The sequence below is a fragment of the Lethenteron reissneri genome, chromosome 21 (genome assembly GCF_015708825.2).
Source record: "Lethenteron reissneri isolate LAM-NWPU_2019-01 chromosome 21, ASM1570882v1, whole genome shotgun sequence".
NCBI classification, from domain to species: Eukaryota; Metazoa; Chordata; class Hyperoartia; order Petromyzontiformes; family Petromyzontidae; genus Lethenteron; species Lethenteron reissneri.
The window spans coordinates 11049111-11073474 of NC_083799.1; the positions used below are offsets into that span (position 1 = coordinate 11049111).

Sequence of the window (24364 nt, forward strand, 5' to 3'; positions counted from 1 at the left end):
GCCCCAAGCCTCCGCTCGCGCTGGCTTTTATCCTCGCCCGGTCCGGCCACCCCACTTATTCCCGAATTCTCATCACCGCACCTGGCCCTGCCGATCACCGCCCTTATTACACCTTCCACATCATTGGAGCCCGTGCTCCCCCTCACGTGACCCTGTCAATGCTTGTCTCATTAATTATCATCAGCTCGTCCATTAGTAACCATGGTTCCAGGGAACCAGACTGTCCCGCTATCAATCCGCAATGTCTTTACACAAGTAGATCATACTGGTGGGAACCTCCTGGTTACACCAGCTCACAGGGGATTATTGTGTCCGTCCGTCCGTCGTGTAGGGAGGGGCTGGGTGGGGAGGGGCTGGGTGGCGAGGGGAGGGTGGGGAGGGGCTGGGTGGGGAGGGTGGGGCTGGGTGGGGGGTGGGAGGGGTGGGGCTGGGTGGGGAGGGGCTGGTCACCCCGTGGTGCCCTTATAAAACTCAACGTTTAACCGACTCACGCCGGCTTGTGCCCGCCCTCACAGTCGGCCATATTTGCGGAATACACCACGCCGCCGTTGACCCTGGCCATTGACTGAGCAACACAACGTACCTACCAGCTCCCTCCGCAGGAATGTGTTACACAGGAGATGGTGGGTTAGATCTGGACACTGACGCCTGCTGTAAATTTAGTGTCTGTGTGTCTCTCTCCCCGTGGTCGCGTGGTTTTTTTTCCGGGTCCTCTGGTTTGTCCCTCCACATTTAGAATCAACGTGCGTTTTGGGTATTTTGCTGCTAGAAATTTCCACGTAATAAGCCACTTTGTTGAGCTATAATTTGTGGCCAGGTCACTTCTGAAAAATAGCTACATAGAAAGAACCAAGAAGATGAATCCCTGCAGTCACGAAAGCTTTAAATAGAAAAATAGCTACATAGTTCAGTGGGTCTTATCTGGTAAAATAAAAAAATACATCGTTTATTTTACATCATATTTGTACACGATTACAGCATAACGTCGCTGATCCAATTCACTGAGGACTAAGGTATCGGTGGATACGTGAAAAGGTCGGATTTGTGGACATCTATAGAAGACGACAGCCACACCACAGCGCAGAAATACAACACTGGGTGTGGGCGGTCGATCGGTCAGGGTGGAAATGTGGCAGGCGGATATTTTGTGATGAAGGAATGTACCTATTTTGTGATGTGGGAATCTTCCAGCATTGCATATTAAACCACTCTGTTGCACGATTGTAAATTAGAGTGGGGACACGTAAAAGGTGCAGCCCCTGCAATTTCTTGATCACGCCACTGCTGTCGGAGGGAGCTCTGAGCCCCTCCAGAGGGCCTTGGTTCCTGCTCTTCACAATGGGCAGTCACCTTGGGAGTGGTGCTGTTACCCACATTTAACCCACCCCACGCGACTTTCGAAATCGACTAACTGTGGTGGTACCCATTTATACTGCTGGGGGGGGGGACAAAGGTAGGGAGTTCACAAACCTGGCCATTGTTTCAACTGTCGTGCTGGGATATTGATCTGGAGAGCTATGGATTCATCTGGAGACATTTAGAAACGTTAGAGTATTTGGCTGCTATAAATTTCCACGTGATAATCCACTTTGTTGAGCTATCATTTGTGGCCAGGTCGCTTTGTAAATAAGAGCTACAACAGTCAGTGGCTCTTACCTGGTAAAATAATAAAAGGAAACATAGTTTAGTCCAGTGTGCCAACGATTATACCACAGCAACGAGTGTAATGGATCTTACAGTTTTATGCACGTGAATTAATTCAATGAGACCTGCACAGTTCATTATAAACACTAAACAGCGAGTGCAGTATGCACGTTAAATTTGTCAGCAGATTTGTGAGTGCTGACCAACGTTCGCTGAAGTGCAGGCGGCAATCAGGAAAAACCGAAATCATTTTCATTTGACACCAACCACGAATAGAGCAAGTCTATACACCATCATCTTAGTTCACAGTGTCGGCACACGTTCAACAAAGAGTAACTGTAATTTACAAAAAGAAAAGATTGTTGACTCAGGGTCACAAACGTTACCGGGGATAGCGATGGAATTGGTTGAAGACAAATGTTCAGGCTATTTACCCAGGATATAGTTGCGTTGCCAATTTTTTAGGCAAAAGAGAAAAATGCAAACGGTCCTGATGATGGCTTTGAACCGTTCAGCTAGCAAGAGTTAATGCACGGTGATTCCATGCATGCACTGCTTGACTTGATAATATGTTCAGTTTCCGATTGGTCACTCACTACGTTATTCTTCAATGTTGAGAGGGAGGGGGGAGAGGGCTCTTCTGAATAAAATCTATTTTATTTTACACGGGAAATGAGAACGGGAAAACCGGCATATCAACGTTTTCTGACTATTTTTAAACTCCACTATATTCTCTGCCCTAGGCAACTGCCAATGTTACCTCCTTCTAATACGATGACACCACCACTGTCTCAGAGATCCAAGGAAACATCAAAAGCTACTAATTCGCACATATAACATTCATCATCAGCCATGATCAATCCACTATTGAATGAAAGCCTTCTCAAGCCACCATATTTCACCGTCCTGCGATGTAACACTCCATCTAGCACTTACGCAGAAGCCTCTTTCATTGCTCCATTTCACGATGAACGTACTAAATTTCGATTTAAAGCTTTCGTGACTGCAGGGATTCATCTTCTTGGTTCTTTAGGTAAAGTCACGTAGAAGGGAAATAATAAAATAATACAAATAAAATATAATAAAATACAATTCTCACGACGTTTTGGCCACAACGCAAGCAGCCGTCCTCAGGTGAAGAACAGGTCTGTCGGAAAGACAGCGTCTGAATGAACCAACCGACATCCCTATTCTTCACCTGAGGACGGCTGCTTGCGTTGTGGCCGAAACGTCGTGAGAATTGTATTTTATTATGTTTTATTTTTATTATTGTATTATTTCCCTTCTACGTGACTTTACCAAAAGAACCAAGAAGATGAACATACTATTCGGTGTATTCCCTCCTTTAACTGCTACTCATTAATTAGTCCCAACCACCGACCATCACTGCTTCTGGGTGACCTGCCCAAGCTCACTTACTTTTCTTAACATTCATTGTGATGTCTATAACAGTCATTGTGATATCACCAACTTTCACGTGTTCTCAAAGGCACGTGGTTTCCTTTCTGTCTCTCAAGTGCAATTCCAAGGATGCATATCTTTTTAAATCCTTTATATTAAGTTCACTTGCTTGCGCGCTTGCTTGCTTGCGCGCTTACGACCGTGCAAATCTTTCGGTCGTTTTTAACCCACTTCCCGTGATCCAATCGAGCTGACATTTTGCACACAGACTCGTTGTGCGTGACAATTCATTTTCGTGAAATTTTCTTTTCCAAAATTTTACACTTTTTAGGTAAAAAAAAATTATATTTAATTACCAATTGCTTAATGGTGTCAGGCAATCATCTGACCCATAGGTGGCAGCCATCTCAAGCCAGAGGACGAGAGGACTCTAGCCGCTCGTTTCAAAGACCAATGTGGGCTGGGTTGTGGCCCATTGAACACGCATATAAAGGATTTATAGTGAAAAACTTTGTTTTTACGGGTTAATTTTTTCACGCTTCTTTTGCACAATTCCAACTTTTGTCTCATTTTATGTAGCTTTTTTTCACATCTCTCTTTCATGTCACAGTAGGTGAACTAATTTCAAAGTTAGTTTGGCCAGAATGAATGCACATCTGGCAAACCAAAGCTCTGCGAAATGACTCGTGCCTCGCACACTTTCGTGCCAAAATCAGTGGCGACTGGAGAAAAGGCAAAGGGGTGAGCAAGGGGAGCATGCGTGAGGGTTGCTGGAAGGTAGAAGAAGAACCTTGGAAGGGTTCAACAAGAGCCGAGATGGACAAGAGTAAGCCACTTCGGAAGAAATGAGGCTGATGAGTTCTAACACTGTCACTGGTTTTGCTTGTGCATTACACACGGGATGTTTAACCCGTAGGCTTTCGCGACCATTATTATCCATAAGAGGTTTTTTTGAGTTAGGTCACGAAAATAAAAAATGTGTCGTTAAACCTGCCACCGTCCAACCCAAATCAATTACTAAGGTTTGCCACGTAAACAATTTGCATCTTTTGTTTACGTGACAAACCTTACTAATTGGCTGTGTCGGATGGTGGCGGGTTTAACGACACATTTATATTTTCGCGATCTAACCCAAAACAACTTTTATTATGGATACAAGTACAAAGCCTGAATCTAGACTCATCAACAGTAACGGCAAGGGAGATGCCACACGGTCATGCGAATCCCTCAGAGCTGTCCGTATATCGATGGTATTTGTAAAGTCCGCCCGAAAGGCACACTTTCACTTTGTGTATTTTTTATATTCCTTCAGCAAAGCCCCTTTACTTCCTAGCAGTGACCTTCTTTCTTGTCGTCTCTGGCAGGGCGATATGCAAATGAGAAGCATTATAATTCCAACCACGATCTCTGCAAAGTAATGCATTTATGGGATTTGCTGCATTAACATTGTGTATGGTTGCATACGCAGCGGATGTGTCCCGACAATGCAAATGCTGCACGCGAAAAAACGTAAATCCTTGCACAAAACGCCTGCCAAAGCAGCCGATAACATTCGAATTTAATTACAATTTTTCAACAAAATTGCTTTCTTATTTGCATATTATTGAACAATATTATTATTATTATACTCTTTGATTCTGTCGGTAAAGTCACGTGGGTATAAATTCACCTCATGACTTTATACCTATGTGACTTTACCGAAAGAACCAAAGAGTATGGATTCCTGCAGTCACGAAAGCTTTAAGTCCAGATGGAACAAAACTCTACTCGCCTATGGTACATTTGACTGAGCAGCTACCAATATAATTTGGAATTTAACATTCTCACCTTCCTCTAAAGAATTTTCTTGATTTGGATGGTAATCATTGTCTTGACGGTGAAGACATTTTAACTAAACGATGCTTTAACAGTGCATTCATTTCCATATTATGTTTTTCTTTCGAAATCAAGATTGTTATTAACCCTCGCACAGCCAAGGAAACAAAGGCGGTTTTCACTGAAACGAATGTAGGGTGACAGTCCTGTTTGCACCCTTGAGCCAGTGATTAAAATGATACATTCTTATGGCAAGGCCTATCCATAGCACAACCGCTGCTGACAACATAGAAAGTAGTACTCAATTTATTTCCATGATTCCCTCGTTATTCGCGAGGGATACGTTCAGGAGCGGCTCGTGAATAGAACATTTCGCGGTTGATGATATTGGCCCACGGAAAACCATATTTTTAAAAATGAATTACCATAAAGAAATACATACATTATACATATCGTCACTTTTTCTATCATCACTTTATCTCGTAACTATATCTCGTCACTTTCTCGCATCACATTAACTTTCATTACTTTATGTCATCACTTTATCTCATTACTTTATCTCTCATCACTTTCATCACTTTATCTCATGACTTTCTCGCATCATGTTCTCTCTCATCACTCCATCTCCTCGATTTCTTTCTCTCTCTCTCTCTCTCTATGCAGTCGTGTAGAGATCCAGATGCGATTCGCAGGTTCGTGAATAACGAGGGACTACTGTACCACAGAAATGAACGACTGAGCCAACGCCTAACCAGAATTTGAGAGCCATGAGGTCTCCCTCCTGTGGCGCTTGGATGGATAGCAAATAAGTAGCAATACTACTGGTAGGAACCTCTGGTTAAACCAGCCCACAGGGGGTTATTGTGTCCGTCCGTCCGTCGTGCAGGGAGGGGATGGGTGGGGAGGGAGGGGCTGGGTGGGGAGGGGAGGGTGGGGAGGGGCTGGGTGGGGAGGGTGGGGAGGGCGTGGGTGGGGAGGGGAGGGGTGGGGAAGGGGCTGGTCACCCCGTGGTGCCCTTATAAAACTCAACGTTTAACCTACTCACGCCGGCTTGTGCCCGCCCTCACAGTCGGGCATATTTGCGGAATACACCACGCCGTCGTTGACCCTGGCCATTGACCGAGCAACCCAACGTTCCTACCAGCTCCCTCCGCAGGAATGTGTTTAATAGAATGTAATCTGACTTAATGACCAAATCACAAAAAATGCACCCGATCTTATCAAATCTCCAGTTATATTTAACCAGGTAAAACACAATGAGTTTTGAGCTCTTTTTCAGAAGTGACCTGGCCGCAAATGATAGCTCAACAAAGTGGCTTATCACGTGGAAATTTATAGCAGCCAAATACTCTAAACACATTTTGATTCTAAATGTGGAGGGAAAAACCGGAGGAGCCAGAACAAAATCCAAGTGACCACGGGGAAAGAGACTCCATCAAATCATCGGCCTCGTCGGGATCGAACCCACGACTTCTGCATAATAGGCGAGCTAGTTAACATCTCGCCACCACGGCGCTGTTCTGTACATCTATACTACCCATGCTTATGCAGACTACATTCACCAACCCGCATTGACCAGTATACTCACATATTTTCCCTAAGATACTACGTAGCCTACTGGGGTGTATGTTTACATTATAAGCGGTATTACCGATGAATTTGGTGAGGAAATACAAATTATGTCAGTGGCCTATGGATTTAGTGTGCAGGTGGTTCGTTTGCACCGTAGCTCACGGGGAACAGAGAGGCCCAGGCACGGGACGACAACAAGAAAGGAAATTGGACAGGGGGGGGCTCCATGTTGTACCGATCGTTTCCCACGGCGGGTTTCCATCGCTTCACGCGGTAGTAGTAGTAGATGCGTTCCAAAAGCGAAACCGCACGAAGAGACAGCTTCCTGCCGAATAGCACGCACACTACACAGTACACACACAGCACACACACAGTACACACACAGTACACACACACAGTACACACACACACACAGTACGCACACACAGTACACACGCACAGTACACACAGTACACACACAGTACACAGACACAGTACACACACAGTACACACACAGTACACACACACAGTACGAACACACACACAGTATGCACACACAGTACACACGCACAGTACACACAGTACACACACAGTACACAGACACAGTACACACACAGTACACACACACAGTACGAACACACATTACACACACACAGTACACACACAGTACACACAGTGCACACACACAGCACACGCAAGTACGCACACAGTACACACACATTACACACAGTACACACACAGTACACACACACAGTACACACACACAGTACACACAGTACACACACAGTACACACACACAGTACACACACACAGTACACACACACAGCACACGCACAGTACGCACAAAGTACACAAAATATTATCCCACGTCCGACCGCATAGCAACATCTTAGTGAATTCAAACCGCATCATAGAGCGAATGTTGGGTAGAAATAGGTGAGCCGCGTGTCAAGTATGCGAAATCCCACACACCGACCCCGCATAGAGCAAGCGAAACCTGGACACACTTTGGCAAGAGGTACAAATGTTATCCATCCGGTGACCCCGGACACAATCGAATGGCTTTCCTAAACTCAATGCACAGCCACAAACTCGTCTGTTGCTTTTTCAAATATCATACAGCAGACGAATAGGTTCCATACCAACCACACTACGCTCCTGTACCTCGCATCGACCGTCTGTCTTGTCTACAAACACCCAGCAACTAATTCGCGAGAGCCACCGCGAGTTGCAGATGTTTAGAAATTGTCCAAGCGGGAGGCAAGAATATAATAATCATGTCAGTCGTGCGATTAGCTCTGCCTGTCAGCCGGGGAAGTGAAATGTCAACGCACAGCTCAAACGAAACAGACCGGCGCTCGATGGGAGCGATTCCATCTTACGTCCTTTGAAAAAAAAAAGTTAAACTATGTGCAACACTTAATGTCAAAAGTTTTCCCTTTACTTCCAGTGCATGTTAAAAGTGCAATTTTTGAGCACATTATAAAATGGCATATTGAATTTAATTGCACACTGTCACGCTATAACTGCTACATATATTGCAGTTGTCTAAAAATGGACCGCCAACATAGAAAAGGCAAGCGCATTGGATTTCGTCCAGGCATTTTTATAATATAGCATAGCAAATGAAGCACTCAAGAGAAAGAAGATGCAAAATCATGCATACGCATGGATTATCTTGACAAAATGTGACTGTGCTAGGTAGCAATACATTTTCTCACTGTCTACATGTGCCGTGAATAAGGCTCATTACCCAAAACATCACCGATTATATATTTTTCATTATACAGCACTCTTATTCATGGATTTGTTGAGTTGTTTGTTATTTGTACTGCGCTTGTGTATCACGGCCAATGCAGCATCACCAAATAAATGGCTCAAAGAGAACTACATGGAAACTGCTACTCCCTAGCCATTGCTGAAAGTAGGGCCTCATAAGTTACTGTCTTAAAATCCCTAGTCTCAGCGGTGATCAAGTGATCCTGTGCGGCAGCATGATGCGCCGGATAGTGCCAATTTTATAATGTGCTATTTAAGTAACGAGGTAAATCCCAGCAGTACTTGAACATTTCTCATGGCATGTCTGAACGGCACACGCACGCATTGAAACCGTGATAGGCAGCGGAGCATTTAAATTGGTTAACGTGAATTACATTTGTGAGAGTTGTGGTGCAGTGGCTGTCGCTCCACTAAGGGGAGCGGTAGTGTAGCGGTTAGCACGCTGCGCTATGAATCTCGCGACCCGGGTTCGATTCCCGCTCACGGCTAACACCAGTGACGATTATCTGAACCGGTCCTGGGCCTCCCCTAGGTCGACTCAGCCTTAAATGAGTACCTGGTGCGGTGTGTAAACATAGCCACTGGGGAGACAAAGGCGGTCGGGCGTGGCGCTGGCCACCCACCCCCTCGTGTACCGTTCTGGCCTTCATAGGTGCTCGCTAACAGCACTTGCCCCTACAGTCTGTTAAGGCTACACGGGGGATCTTTGTCGCTCCACGTGAACCCAGCGAGCCGAGTTCGATTCCCTGCCACGGCTAACATGAGCGGCGAGTGATGTTTGAAGCAAGCAAGCAACCAACCAAACCCCCTCACCTCCCCCACCGCCACCACCCCAACGTGAGGTCTGGTCGAACTACCACCATGACAGACTTACACGGCATGTGTAAGGCTTCATCCAGCCAGCAGTGCATTGACAAAGTGCTGTTAATGTTCAGTTTATTTAATTCATAAGATGACAAGAAAAACAAAGTCGACCTAAAATTATTCAGTGCTTGTCACAGCACTACATCTGCATACTATAAAATTAGTGCAAAGTAACGTGTTTATAGACCTCTATACTACGTACAAGTCTTAGGAATCATATAAAGTCTTCTTATTCTTGTGCCCTTGCCACCGGCCGTATGTGTATCCAGTATCGGGCACGTGATTAGAATGGCAGCAGTAGATATAGCATGGCTCACGACGACGATGACGATGTTGCGTCGTTGGAGTAAGCCTTCGATGGCAACTACGTAAGCAACACAAGTCGCCGTTCAAGTCGCAAATGAGTCCATGCGACCGCTCTTACTCGCTGAGGCCGACTTACAACCTGTCAAATTCGCAAACGTGAGCATCTTCCACGCTGTAAGGTTGCAACTGATGCGCAATTTGCACGGTCTTCGGAAGGCATTGTGTGTAAAGTACGCTGGTGACAAATATTGCAGTTCATCTCATCTGAATGCAAAGCCGAAGCAGATTTGACCTTAGTAATTGCGAGAGCAGAATAGCATAACAGTCAGACTCGAGCACAGATAAACCCAGGCTGATCCAAACAAATGCTTCACTTTGCCTCCGAGACCAAATACAATCCTATTATATAAACCGACCCTTTTCAATATAAAGTCATCATGACCCACATACTGCACAGCTTTCACCGATTACTGACCGTCAGGGGCATGCAATATCTATTGGCTTAATTTGAATATGAATGGAACAGATTACGACTGTGTAGGCTTTTGTCCTTGTGTTGTGTTGTTCACCGATGTGTTGTCGGGTTGGACCGCGTGTTATTATACGCAGCGTCTGACGTTTGCAAAGGCGCCGCGGTGGCGAGATGTTATCTCCCTCGCCTGGTATACAGGAGGTCGTGGGTTCAACTCCGAGCCTGACGCCTGCTGTACATTTGGAGTTTGCGTGTTCTCCCCATTGGTCGCGTGGATTTTTCTCCGGGTCCTCTGGTTTTTCTCTCTACATTTAGAAACATGCGTTTAGAGTATTCACATTATGAACCACTTTCGTTGAGCTATCATTTGTGGCCAGGTTGGTTCTGAAAAAAAAAGATATATATATAAAATTCAGTAGGCCTTACCTGATAAAACACTAAAATAGTTTAATAGTTGAATAGTTTCGCTCCACGTGCTGGGAATTTCTTTAATCACCCACTCACAGGAGTCCTGGCTCATTGCAAGATATGACTGTGTCCATCCAGTACTCGCTGAGCTGCGTTGGCTTCTGGTTGCCGAATGAATATGAACCACAATACCTTGCTCATCTCGTCAAGGAGCATCAAATATCAAGTAAACTCCGGTCATTCGTGCAGTGGCTTTTCGCTGGCCATCGAACAAAGACGGTCATTGCATCGCACGCTTTCAGATGGGCTTTTGCGATCGTCTGAAATGCTCTTTATTCCAATAATAGGACGCCACTGGAGTTATGCACTTTTAAATCATCTAGATTAAAAACTCATTTCTTTGAAACTGCTTTTTGTGTTTAGTTTGTTGACCTTCCCCCGCACCTCAGATTGGCACGGTTAGCTAAGTACAGTGAGAAAGAGTTCAACATACATACTTACGAAGCTCCCCGCTAAGCGGAGGGAAATGTTGGACATGAATATCATGCCAGAAAAATGCGCGGTACAACCCGAAACACATCGGAGAGAGATCGAAACGACCGGTGACTCCTAGAGCAGCGCACTGTGGAAGCGTTTCCATGACTGTGGTTTGAGAAATACACTACTGGGCTGCACACGTTTTGAGGTTCGTGAACAAGCAGATTTTAAATGCAATGCAACGTCACATTGCACACAAACAATGAATTCGTAAAAGCATATTCATACATACTCTTAGTTTCTTCGGTAAAGTCACGTAGGTAAAAAATGAAATAAAAATTAATATATATATTTAAAAAATTGTATTTCATTTTTTACCTCCGTGACTTTACCGAAAAAACTAAGTATGAATCCTTGCAGTCACGAAAGCTTCAAATCTAGAATTCATATTCATACAACCACACACTAATGGTTGAAAATTCCACTCACAGATGTCACCATAACAAATGCACTTTCTGTGATATATCAAACCTTAATAACACTTGGAAATAGCATAATATTTTCATCTAATTTCGCCATATGTCATGGAAAAAAATAATGCCTTGTTCTGAACCCTTTTACGCGGCATTAAAAAGCTCATGTAATAGAAGGATCTGTGGAATGCAATGTCACACAGCTCTCTTTGAATTCCCTTAAAGTGAGCTTTTATTAATCCAGGATGACAATTTACAGTACACCCTGCTGCAGTGAAATGTTAATTCAGTGGTAGTCAAACTGATATTTTAATTTCTCGAAGCTGGAAATTAGTCATATTCAGTGCAAAACCAAACGCAATGTTACGTGTTATTTCTCAGTCATCGAAGACCAGGCTGAAACCATCAACTCGCTAAGCTTGAGAACCCAGTTTAGTCGCATGTGGCAAAAAACCTCGATCTCAAAGATGCTGGGTCATTGCTCTGGCCCGTGAGTGACCCAGCCCCCTCAATGTCACGGAATTATTTTTTTTCAATTATGTTTTTATTATGGGAAAGCGCACACACCCGTGTCAAAGGTTTCTGGGGAAGGTGGACAGAAAATTGTCATGGGATACTTAAGTGTCCACAGATGACACGCTGTGACAATTCCCTTCGTGCGTGATCTCTGGACGAAATTAATACAATCGTTGAGCCATTGGCATACCTGTCAACCCATACGATTTACCCCTATACTTGCACAGGGAAGTTGAGTTTTCAGGTCTATATGGCGTACAGCCATTTGAATACGGGCACATTTTTTTGGTCTATTTGTTTGTGTTTCTCCCTTGTGATGGGACTTTGTAGGATGAACGTTGAGATTTATAAGGGCACGGGGTGAATAGTAAGGTCTGAATTGGTCTGTAATAAGATAGTCACTGATAAGGGTTTGACAGGTATGCATTGGCTGATTGGCAAGTTATTTGAGAGGCAAGCTACTCAACCATGCAATTGCTGTCATTATCAATGTACCTTGAGTCAGAGGCACCCTGCGGTACCGTGCATGGGGGGGGGGGGGGTCTTCGTCACACATGCACGTTTCCAGAGGGCTCCACTTGCTATTCGAGTCATATGCACGAGCAAAGTAAAATCACTAGGAGACTGACGGGTCGAACGAGAAGATCAACAAATGCTGCCTTCTTGGGGGACCGTGCTTTGAAAAACCCTTCCTCGTCAAGGTACCGTTGTCATGAAATGAGTGTGTCTGACCCACAATAACAATAAACCCTCCAACAATAGCCATGAACTCTTGGTTAGAATAGAGCAAGGGCTGGATTTTGGTATGAAATTCCCAGGCTTTTTGAGCGGTGAGAAAAAAAGCCACTTCAGAAACTCAGCATTTCAATGTTTTCAAAGCACCACTGTCTAAACGTGCAATGTGCCCATACATGCACGAGATGGTAAGTGGTTCTACACAGGAGAATACCCATCTTATTGTAATGTGTTAGATCCCAACAGCACTCCGATTGAATCAGCTTGTATACTAAGGACCATCTAAAAACCACGTAGCAACAAGATTCAACACGTATCTATTTTGCCACCTAACTTTACTTCCGTCCAACTAATTAAACACACAACTTACAGCATTTTTTTTTTTTACAATGTAACGTGTATTTTTAATACCCTTAAGTCGGACGCGCGTACATGTACGCCAATTTTTGAGTAGTAGGTTTTTACCCTTTTAAACTGGTACAAAACTGACACCTTTATTCAAGGCATCATGTTTGCAATAACCACAACACAAGTAGTCAAAAAAGCAAACAAAAAGAAGCAACTCTGATAATGATAATAATATGCACTGTCCTTGAAGTTGATTGGTCCACACCCGAGACGGCTTTCTTTAGAGCCTAGTCCCCATTGGTGTTGGACCAGATGACACCAGAAGGCGTACAACTCAAACACAGTGCATATCAGAGTATTGAGAGCTCGGGGTAAAGCATTTACTCTATGAGATCTCTTTTACCAGTGGCAAAATATAGTAGTAGGTTTTTACCCTTTTAAACTGGTACAAAACTGACACCTTCATTCAAGGCATCATGTTTGCAATAACCACAACACAAGTAGTTAAAAGGGTAAAAACATACTACTATATTTTGCCACTGGTAAAAGAGATCTCATAGAGCCAATTTTTTTGTCAAATCCCACTGCTGAATGCCAGATGAGGGCCTCCCGACAGTCGCGCGGGCTATGGGGATCATTCGAGCTTGCTTCGTCACTCTGGTCAGTGTGTTGGTGAAGTTGGGGAGCGTGGATGTGGAAGCGTTCAATTAGAGTGCAACAACGTGCTCTGTTGCACTTGCTCTATGCTGCGCCAAAACGTGAGGCTGCAGCCCTATCACAACTTGTTTGTGACAGGGCTGGGGGTCCACCCTCTGATTAGTATGGTGCGAAATAAGTTCTATATGCTTACTGCATACATCCAAGATAATATCCAGGCTCTCAAATCTGCTGATCTTCCATGATTTGAGATCGGGTGCATTGCAGGTGATTTGTTCATAGTAACCGACCACTCCCGTGTGCAATATTAATGTGATGAGTTTGCTGATTTTGTACCTTTTTATGTGACACTAATGTATTGCCGTCATCGTGCCAGGACGCTCCCTGCAAACGAGATGTGAGTCTGTGATCCCACTGGTTCGTCTGGTATATCGTATATTATCAGGGCTTTTTTTAATTCTAAAGCTTCAAGGGGGTGGAGAAAACATGACCCGATCAATGAATTCTCACAATCCCACTCGCATGTGCAATTAATACGCGTGCACAGAAAACTGTACGTATGTGCAAACAAGATATTCCCCTGGCATTTCAATACAATTACAATCATGAGTACATTCCAATCTCTCAGACTACATCACTGACTGATAAGCACGAATGTAATTAGATTAGAAGCTGATCTACTGTCAACCTTAGCAGATTCCTCCCCCTCCCCCCAAATACTTAATTACTATTATTTATTATAACGACAGCTCTGATTGTTTTATTACTTTTGTAATATGCAATTAAGTACGCGATTTTATCTCTAATTGCATGTCTTTCTTGCAAAACAATCTTATTACGTATATTTATTCATTACGAAATTCATGTTCTCGCATATTAATCACGTATTAATTTTTTCCTAATATGCATTTGCATTCTTCCTGCATTTAACTTTTAAACGCTGCACACTTTCTGCGTGCCGCCCAACAGTGCTGCTTTTCCTCCTTATCCAGGGGGTGAAATAGTTTGCGCAGTGGTTAACGCGAAGCATTACGAATCCGGCGACCTCAGTTCAATTCCCGGCCAAGGCTATAACGTCAGTGGCGAGTGATATCGGATCCAAACCTGGGCCACCCTTTCGCCAATCTGCATTGACTAGCCGGGTAAATGGATCCTGGGAACCCCTTTATTAAAGTGCAATAACCAACATGGTGAAATATGGTCAAACAACCCCCACGACCAAAACGGCATGGGTGAGGATTTTATCTATTAACGGATTAACACAGAGCTGTAAATTATAGTTATTCAGTTATTTACCCAGGTCTCCTACGCAAATGATAAGCTTTGTCTCTTTGGGCTCTCACGAGATTGAAATAAAAGAAACCAGTCGATCACGACGTTTTTCGATTACAACAGTCACGGCCGTCTTTGATTAATTCAGATCAGCAAAGTGAAGCTGCATCACATTCAAATGTGCAGCTGCCTCTTGCCTCTGCACAGAGTGTACCCCGGGAGATATATAACCTATGGGATATGCAAGCAATGCTCAGCGTTGTCAAACCTTCATCGAGCCCATCTCTTTTGACTCTAGCAGTGCCACCCTTCCCGTACTCTTGTTCCTGAGCCATACCCGAGTGGAGGCCAGTTGAGTTGGTTTCCCGCCTTCCTTTACTCAACAGTATTTTCTTTGCAACGCAACCGGATGCAGTTTAATTTCACACCCAGGGTGAAAATTGTGGTGTTATCACCACTTGTCGAAAATAAAAAGAGGAAAACAATCAATAGCGACGGGCTACTGCCCGCCACCAGCACTGGGAGAGTGGAAGGTCAACCGTGCCACCTGGAGGAATAGGGTTGCCACCTCCGAAGTTAAGATACAGGACATATCATGGGAAGAGGAATATCTCATGAAATCAAGAAGAGAGAAGAACTAAATATATATATCCATTGACCCGAGTGGTGCGCTATTATTGGACATCTGACAAACACTAAGATTTTTAACTTTTTGCCATTCCGATAAAGTACGCGTACGTGTACATGATCAGTTTATCTTCGTATTACATTCCCAGAGGGTGCGTGGCAGAGTTTGGCACCAGCCATCATAGAGTTCGGTCGTGTCGCTACAGTTCTCTGCGGCGAGTACAACGTCTTTACAAACAACGATGCTACGCCTTTCTAAATAAAATGAACGCTGAGCAGATTGTGCCTTCCGAGATTCTGGGGTGAACGGGGACACCCAACCCTGCAACTTGCAGACGTCTCGGAACGGGAAAGGGTTAATATCCCCAGGAAGTTTCGATTTAAAGCTTTCGTGACTGCAGGGATTTATCTTCTTGGTTCTTTCGGTAAAGTCACGTAGAAGGGAGATAATAAAATAATAAAAAATAAAACATAATAAAATAATTCTCACGACGTTTCGGCCACAACGCAAGCAGCCGTCCTCAGGTGAAGAACAGGTCTGTGGCCAAAACGTCGTGAGAATTATTTTATTATGTTTTATTTTAATTATTTTATTATTTCCCTTGACTTTACCGAAAGAACCAAGAAGATGAATCCCCAGGAAGACGTACATATTTCCCAGGACAGCAACCTCTAAAAAAAAATAACTGTCTTGGGGAAAACCAGGACAGGTGGCAACCCTACAGGGGGTGCTTGGTGGGTGCCTGGTGGGTACCTTTGAGGCGGTGGCTAAGCACCTGCTCCAAGATGGCCGCGAAGTTGACAAACTCCTCGGAGGAGTCGCCCACGGGCTCCAGGCCTCCCCTCTCCACCAAGGCCTTGACTGCAAACCTGAGGAGGGAGGAGGAGGAGACAGAGGGCCCAGTGTGGTAGGCCAAGGTGCACACAGAGGGAGGTGAGCAGCGAGGGAAGGTATAACTAACACAAGGGGGAAAGGTTTAAAAGTCAGAATCGCGAACATCCATTGAGGATGACAGTTACACTGAGCACAAATAGGTTACAAGACAAACATAAAGTATGAACTGCTTGAAAGCGAATGTATGCAATATTAAGAATGTCTGCATGCGAAAGTGTCAGATTGGTGAACATCAACTGAAAATGAGAGTTACACCGTAAAACAAATACCGCACTCGGTATGGGCAGTTAATTGGATTTGGGTGGCTACGTGATGGTTGGATATGCGATGTTGTACCAAAATAATAGCAATAGGAATCAAAGCATTCTTTACATAGCCTCTTGTTATAGCACGGTTGGCTACATGCTGTGTGATAGAAGTTTTAAGATGCGTACAAACGGCGCCCTTGTTAATGCCTTGCTGTGTTAAGGCGCCATAGAGCTTGTTCTAGTTATTATTATTATTCACACTAGGGAAGCTGCCCCTTCTCCTGTGCCCTGCTATCCAAGAGTCAGCTGTACGGCAATCAATCCAAAGCCATTTCATTCCTCACGGGTTTTAAATATGTAAAAAAATTACTCGATTTTTAAAGATCGTATTATTGAGCAGTTGTCACTGATGGACGTAGTGAGACCGTGGAATTGCGACGATGAAGAAGAACCCAGTCTAATCGTGCGAAATCAAATGGAGAATCTCCGGCTCAGTGTTTCGACAGTAAGCCCCTGGGCCAAGCAGCCCCCTTCCTTCATTTGCCTGAACAAATTAACCCCGTGATTCCTGTGAAATCAATTGCCCCGAGGGGAATTGATCATTTGACAATAGTATTTACTTATTAGGAACAAACTGGCAGAGACTTTGCGAGTATTACATTTGCAGGATAAGAGCAGAAATTAGACTAAGCCTTGTGACCCCGTATGTGCGTGTGTGGAAAATGCAAACACCCCATTAATTGTCCCATGCATCGCGTCGGGGAAGGATGACAAACTAAACACAAAAAGCAGTTCTAAAAACATTCGTTTTCAATCTAGAGGATTTAAAAGTGCATGGCTCCAGTGGCTTCCTAATATCGGAAGGGAGAGCATTCCAGATGGCCGCAGAAGCGATCAGATCAGCTCAATGGCCCCCGCAAATCATGGGGATCTTTCAAAATTATTGTTATGAAAACTCAGGAAAACTTCTCCTGTTTATTCGTATTGTACTAATTCGTTTTCTTGGGTCACGGAAATATATTTTAGGAGGTGGTTGATGCATCAGGGGGGTTGAAGGGGTAAGGATGGAGGGGGGGTGGGCTAGTTAGGATCCACCTCATGGGATGGCACCACCCCTGCACACAGTATTCGTATTAATACAACATAGTGTAGTTGGATGTATAGATCACGTAAATACACAAGCCATCTCCAGTTGCTGTATAGAGGTGAACTCCACAGTGATATGTATGTATATGTTGAACATCTTTCACACCGTACGAAGCCGACGAGGCTAATCGAAGGTACGGGGGAAGGACAACAAACTAAACACAATACGCAGTTCTAAAGAAATTAGTTTGCAATCTAGATGATTTAAAAGTGCATAACTTCAGTGACTTCCTAACACCTGGAAGAAAGAGCGTTCCAGACGGCCGCAGAAGCGCATTTAAAAGCAGGCGATGCAGTAACCATCTATGTTCGATGGCTAGCCAAAATCATCAATATCGTGGCTCCTATTTTCCGTGGGATTATCTGCAATATTACAGTTATCCACCATGTAGAAAAAAAGTCTCGTGGATAATATGAGTTTACGCAGACCCTACAGATACCACAAAAATAATTAGGGTTGTGGGTAATGCGGCAGTGGATAAAAGAAGTTCTCCTGTGCTGACACGCCAGCAGTATGTGACAGTGCCGTCACGCACTGTCACGTGTTCTGTGCGCATGGCACTCAGTGTGCCGTTATGCACGCCGTTTAAGCAAGAAACAATTTTCGGACAAATATTGTCCACGCTGCACTTTGTGGGCCGAGGACATGAGAGATGTGTTCACATTGCACTGAATTCAGTGTGCATATTTGCACGCACAATTGTATGTGCATAGAGAACCGGTGATTCTAAGAAGGCACTCGTATCAAAACTCGAAATTTGAAACAACTAGCGGGAAGTACTCGGTGTTGCCCGGGTCAAATTTGTATTTCAAACCTACTCTGAAAAATCTAACAGCAGTGCATACTGACTGTGGTGGTACCTGCTATGATTATAGCAGTGCATACTGACTGTGGTGGTATCTGCTATGATTATAGCAGTGCATACTGACTGTGGTATCTGCTATGATTATAGCAGCGCATACTGACTGTGGTGGTACCTGCTATGATTACAACAGTGCATACTGACTGTGGTGGTACCTGCTATGATTATAGCAGCGCATACTGACTGTGGTGGTACCTGCTATGATTATAGCAGTGCATACTGACTGTGGTGGTACCTGCTATGATTATAGCAGTGCATACTGACTGTGGTGATACCTGCTATGATTATAGCAGTGCATACTGACTGTGGTGGTACCTGCTATGATTATAGCAGTGCAAACTGACTGTGGTGATACCTGCTATGATTATAGCAGTGCATACTGACTGTGGTGGTATCTGCTATGATTATAGCAGTGCAAACTGACTGTGGTGATACCTGCTATGATTATAGCAGCGCATACTGACTGTGGTGGTACCTGCTATGATTATAGCAGTGCATACTGACTGTGGTGGTACCTGCTATGATTATAGCAGTGCATACTGACTGTAGTGGTACCTGATATGATTATAGCAGTGCATACTGACTGTGGTGATACCTGCTATGATTATAGCAGTGCATACTGACTGTGGTGGTATCTGCTATGATTATAGCAGTGCAAACTGACTGTGGTGATACCTGCTATGATTATAGCAGCGCATACTGACTGTGGTGGTACCTGCTATGATTATAGCAGTGCAAACTGACTGTGGTGATACCTGCTATGATTATAGCAGCGCATACTGACTGTGGTGGTACCTGCTATGATTATAGCAGTGCATACTGACTGTGGTGGTACCTGCTATGATTATAGCAGTGCATACTGACTGTAGTGGTACCTGCTATGATTATAGCAGTGCATACTGACTGTGGTGGTACCTGCTATGATTATAGCAGTGCATACTGACTTTGGTGGTACCTGCTATGATTATAGCAGTGCAAACTGACTATGGTGATGCCGGCAGAGAGGCAGTGCGGACATCCGTACGGAACACTCCAGCGAAGTTTTAAAAAACTTGCCTTATAATAATTACTTACTGTATCGGCTGTGCGCTAAGTGCCACATGATGGGGCTGCGTGTACAGTCCAGTGTGAATCCGTGTACTGTTTATGCCAAGAATCATCCCCGGTTTGTATATAACGATGCAGGTTGTGATATGCTCCTGATGAGCGCTTTCATAATGCAATAATACTCGCGCAGTCAGAGAGTAATTTGAGATTTTTTTTTACAAAATTTAAATAAATGTGAAGTTCTGACGCTAAATTCCAAAACAGAAATCAGAAGCTCCAGTTTTATGCAATTAACATTTGTATATTTCCTCTCAGTTACTATCTTAGCGTTGATTTTTAAAAAATGTAATGTTGACTCCAAATAGTTATTTTTGTAAACATCACTCCTGAATTTTGCTACAAAACTCCAACGTTGAATATAGAATATGAGTATACCATACTAAAACTTTTGCAAAAATAATCTGTTAAAAATGGGCCTTTTTCATAGCACGTAAATATGCTATTGAGGACCGTTCCCTGAACCAGTCTTATTTTTAAGGCCAGAGTTGTTGACGTATTGAGATTTAAAAAATTGTGCTTATGCACCACTAATAATGCAGTATCACCAAATAATTAGCAAAAAAAATGGTGTGTAAAGTAAAAATTTCCTCCCAAATTAAAATGTACGGGAAATACCAATGAGCAGCTGGCTTCATTAAAATTTAATAAAACTTAATGCAGGTTGATGTGGCGAATTTCACATCAAAGTTAATCTAATGGAGGCATATCGCCATCATACAAAGCACTTTAAGGGAAAGTGCTCAGATAGGTTATTTAAATTGGGCACAACGTTAACATTATTCTGCAACAGTATCAAATTACATCCTGGGAAATGTGTGATCCTATGTGCCAGACATTGCCTCGCAAACAAGAGTTGGTCTGAGAAAGCTGAGGCTGTTCGGTGCAGACTACAGCCAGAGTTTGGCTTTGGAGTGAGAGCACAAAGAAGTGACTTCTGAATCTGGGCAAACACCCATGATTCATATTCTTAGGTTTTTTTCGGTAAAGTCACGTAGGTAAATTTTTTTAATTATAATTAATAAAAGTTAAATAAAAATAAAATAAAAATAACGACGTTTTGGAGGCAACACAAGCTTCCATCAGCTATCGTGCTGTGACGGTTCCACCTGAAGACGGAAGCTTGTGTTGCCTCCGAAACGCTGTATCAAGTGATACAGCTATCAAGTGATACAGCTATCGTGCTGTGACGGTTCCCCCTGAAGACGGAAGCTTGTGTTGCCTCCGAAACGTCGTGATTTTTATTTTATTTTTTATTTCACTTTTATTAATTTTAATTTTTTACCCACGTGACTTTACCGAAAAAACCTAAGAATATGAATCCTTACAGTCACGAAAGCTTCAAATCTAGAATCCATGATGAAATTGGGATTTATAGTTTCGCGAGGTGACGCTCTCAGCCCAGTCACCAATGAGTGCACGAAAAAAATCCGTGACGTTTAATTTGGGTAATTTTTAAAAACGTAATTCGGCTAAATTTCTGCTGAGAATTTAGAAAAAAATTTTATATTGTCGATTGCCACGCCACGAATATGTATTTGTAGTTGTGTGTTCAAGTGTGCCTCTAGTGTATGATTAAAAGGGAATCGCTTGAAGAGACATCAGAAGTAGTTCCGTGAATTCCTCCCACGGGATATTGGCACACACATGGGTTTATGCACTCTGGCATTTCTGCACGGATACTTCATATTATATGGTGCCAAATCGAATTATTGGGAGAACAAAATGTATAAAAATAATCGTATATTGATACCACTAATTATCTGCCATCACCAGTGATACAGATCACTTATTTGGCCAAAGGCTTGGGCGTGAAGTTGGTCAGTGCTCTTCACGCTTAAAGCCACTTAACGTCGACATCGAATGCAGAACATTCGTATTATAACGTCTCATAGTTCAAACCTCATGACTGTGTTCATGCTAATAATAGTGCACGCGACAAACAAGTGCCGTGTGACATTCGCAGTCAGTCCCCAAGGGGAAAGCTATCTCACGAGTGGTCCGACTGCGCCAAAAAACTACCAGCAGCTACAATTGCCAAGCAAAACGTTAAGAAGTGTCATTGTTTCAATTTACGAAACAAAGTATAGCCACTATAGACTTCATCACCGGAGCCAAACTTTATTTTTAGACACAGGCGGTGGTTAGAGCAATGTAGCTGGCTTCAAAGTATTACGTTTTCAATGTTTCTGGAATATATCGCCATGTATAGCCGTTTATCAATTCACTGCTGGATAAGGGGCTTTTCATGCCATGCAGGTCATGGGGATTATTTGATAATACTTCACCACGCTGGTCAATGCGCATTGATTACGGTGGGGGGTGTAGACCTGGGTGCATAGAAGTGCAGCACAACAATGTGTTTGGCTGCACTGCCCACTGCTGCCCGCCACATAATACAGCAGCCTAGAACAAACTGCTGCGCATGGTGATCACCAATTCAAGCGCCAGCCGGACTGCGTAGCTTCCAAGACTTGAAGAACTTGGGGGGGGGGGGGGGAACATTCGAGACGATTTGGGCATGGGCGTTTCTAAAGTCGGTTTTGTATTTGAGCATCAATAAACCCCCTGAAAGAAAACGTAACCACCTCTCCATTGTATATATTTTTTTAACGTTCAGCCCTCCGAATCAAATGCTGGATGAAGGTCACATCACACTGGTCAAGAGGGAGTTGTTTCAGCATACTTCACCGAGCAGTGTGGTTTGGTGAAGGAGAGGTCCGGACAGTGGCGTAGCTAGGATATTTTGCGCCCGGGGACGAACTATAAAATTGGCGCGCCCCCCCCCCCCCCCCCGTTTAATCACAAACCAAAATGTAATTACATGACATGTAGGCTGTGTGTGGCGGGATATATACATTTTTAGGTTGAGGTGTAGATTTGTGCAGTAGTTTCAGGCTGCCGTGCCCGCCGCAATAAGTTCTAATGTCACGTTGTAAGCCTCATTTTGGCGCCCCTTTACCTTGGCGCCCGGGGACATATGTACCCCCCTGCCCCCCCCTAGCTACGCCTCTGGGTCCGGAGACTAGTTCATATATCGTTTGCCCCCGAATGTTAGCCATGATAGCGGACTAAGGCAGCTGGGTTCATAGTGCAGAGTACAAACCACTGTGCTTTTGGTCCCCAAACACCATTCGTGTACTGCATTTTAGAGTCAAGGACTCCATCTGGCTATATCACACGGCATTAAGTATTGTCAAATGGCTGTAAAGCAAGTGTGTATTATTAATTTCCTGCCAATTACAATGTGCTCCAATTAAGATTTAATTCCTATACTGTACCACTGCTGCTTTTCAATCTTGATCCTGTATATACTTTTTTTTATTATACTGTATTTAAGATTTTTACAAATCTACAAAACCAGCACTGAAACCTATAAGTAATCCTTCATTCGGTAAGAGTATATCCTGGTAATGAGTATAATATTGTAAGTGCAAATGGTACTAGGCAATGCACATTCAGCCGTATACAATATTCAATGTCTTTTGTTCCGTATTCACCACCCTCACCCATTAAACGCCCATTACCACAACTGTCAAAAAAAGACTTTAGTTACTTGATCCGATGGGAAAATGCTTGGAATTATAACCTCATGAACATAGAACGCATATTCACTTATCAACCACGGATTTTATGCTTGCATGTAAAGCAACTGCTTACCGGTTGATTTCACTTAAGCTTCTGCATGGAAAGCAGTGATGTTTTGCCCCCTCCACCCCCCTCTGTATTCACATGCAGGCTCTGTGCAGCCTCTGAACGACAATGAGTTGGAGGAGAGTCAATTTTGCAAGAGATATTGGTACAATCTGCCACGATCAAGCCATGCAAAGTGTTAATTTGCGTGGCTTTACTGTGAAATGTAGGTACATGGGGATGAAAGTGCAATCTCTGTTAGAAATGTATCTATCTTTTTTTTACACACGAGCTATAACTCCTTTAAAAAAAAAACAGGACACCCCCACTCTGCCAGCTGTGCGAAAAAAGTCAGATCGATTACAGAAAGTCAGACCGACCAGATGTTACCATCATCTCATAGAAAGCCCTCCCCAAGCCTCTCCTTCCGAGGTGATCCGTCTTAAAAAATTGATACGATTGCTATTGTTGAGCAAAAGCTGTTGTAGAGGTCCCAGTTTAAGGCCTCATTACACATTTTACTGCACTGAACAAGTCACAATCTTCAACATTCCTCAAGAAGCTCATTGAGCTGATGTGGCCGAGTCGCTGACGGGTCAGAGTACCGAGGCTGCACCACCGAGATTTGAATTCAAGCTTCGGCCACCCGTGATGACATTTGTTTGCCGAGTATAGTGAGTTTACAGCCTCAGCCGGGTCACAAATGACTGCAAATAAAAAACTAATATTTTGTTTCACTGAATTGGCCTAGTTTCCAGCTGAGAATTAACGGGGAAAAAAAATCTTTCAGTTTGACTGCCATTTGACAGACATTCCCTGTAGCAGGGCAGATGGGAAAATGCTGGGCCCCCTTCTGTGTGGCTAAGAAGGTCACTTGAAGGGGTCTCAGATGTAGTTCTGTAATATCGCTTTCATTTGGCCATTTCCTAATGCATGGGGTGATGACTGCTCGAGTTTGGAATGAATACTATCTTGGCATGAAGTCAACAGCATAATTAGAAACAATTGAGAATACTTTTTTTCGGTAGTATTAAGAGCATATAAATATCATATTTCAATGCTGTCCAATTGATCCTGTGTTAATGTTCGCATCTAGATTGACATAATTTAAGTATAACTTATTAATTAAA

The 24364-nt window shown here is 43.6% G+C and overlaps 1 protein-coding gene across 2 annotated transcripts in view; it reads right to left on the reverse strand.

The window, feature by feature from the left end:
- LOC133345238 (RUN domain-containing protein 3B-like) overlaps positions 1-24364 on the reverse strand; it is a 77408-nt gene that overhangs the window by 43443 nt on the left and 9601 nt on the right. For both annotated transcript variants that reach the window (XM_061555827.1, XM_061555826.1), the window contains one exon: positions 16100-16215. In XM_061555827.1, the coding sequence (XP_061411811.1) occupies positions 16100-16215 (116 nt within the window). The remainder of the gene's footprint in view (positions 1-16099; positions 16216-24364) is intronic.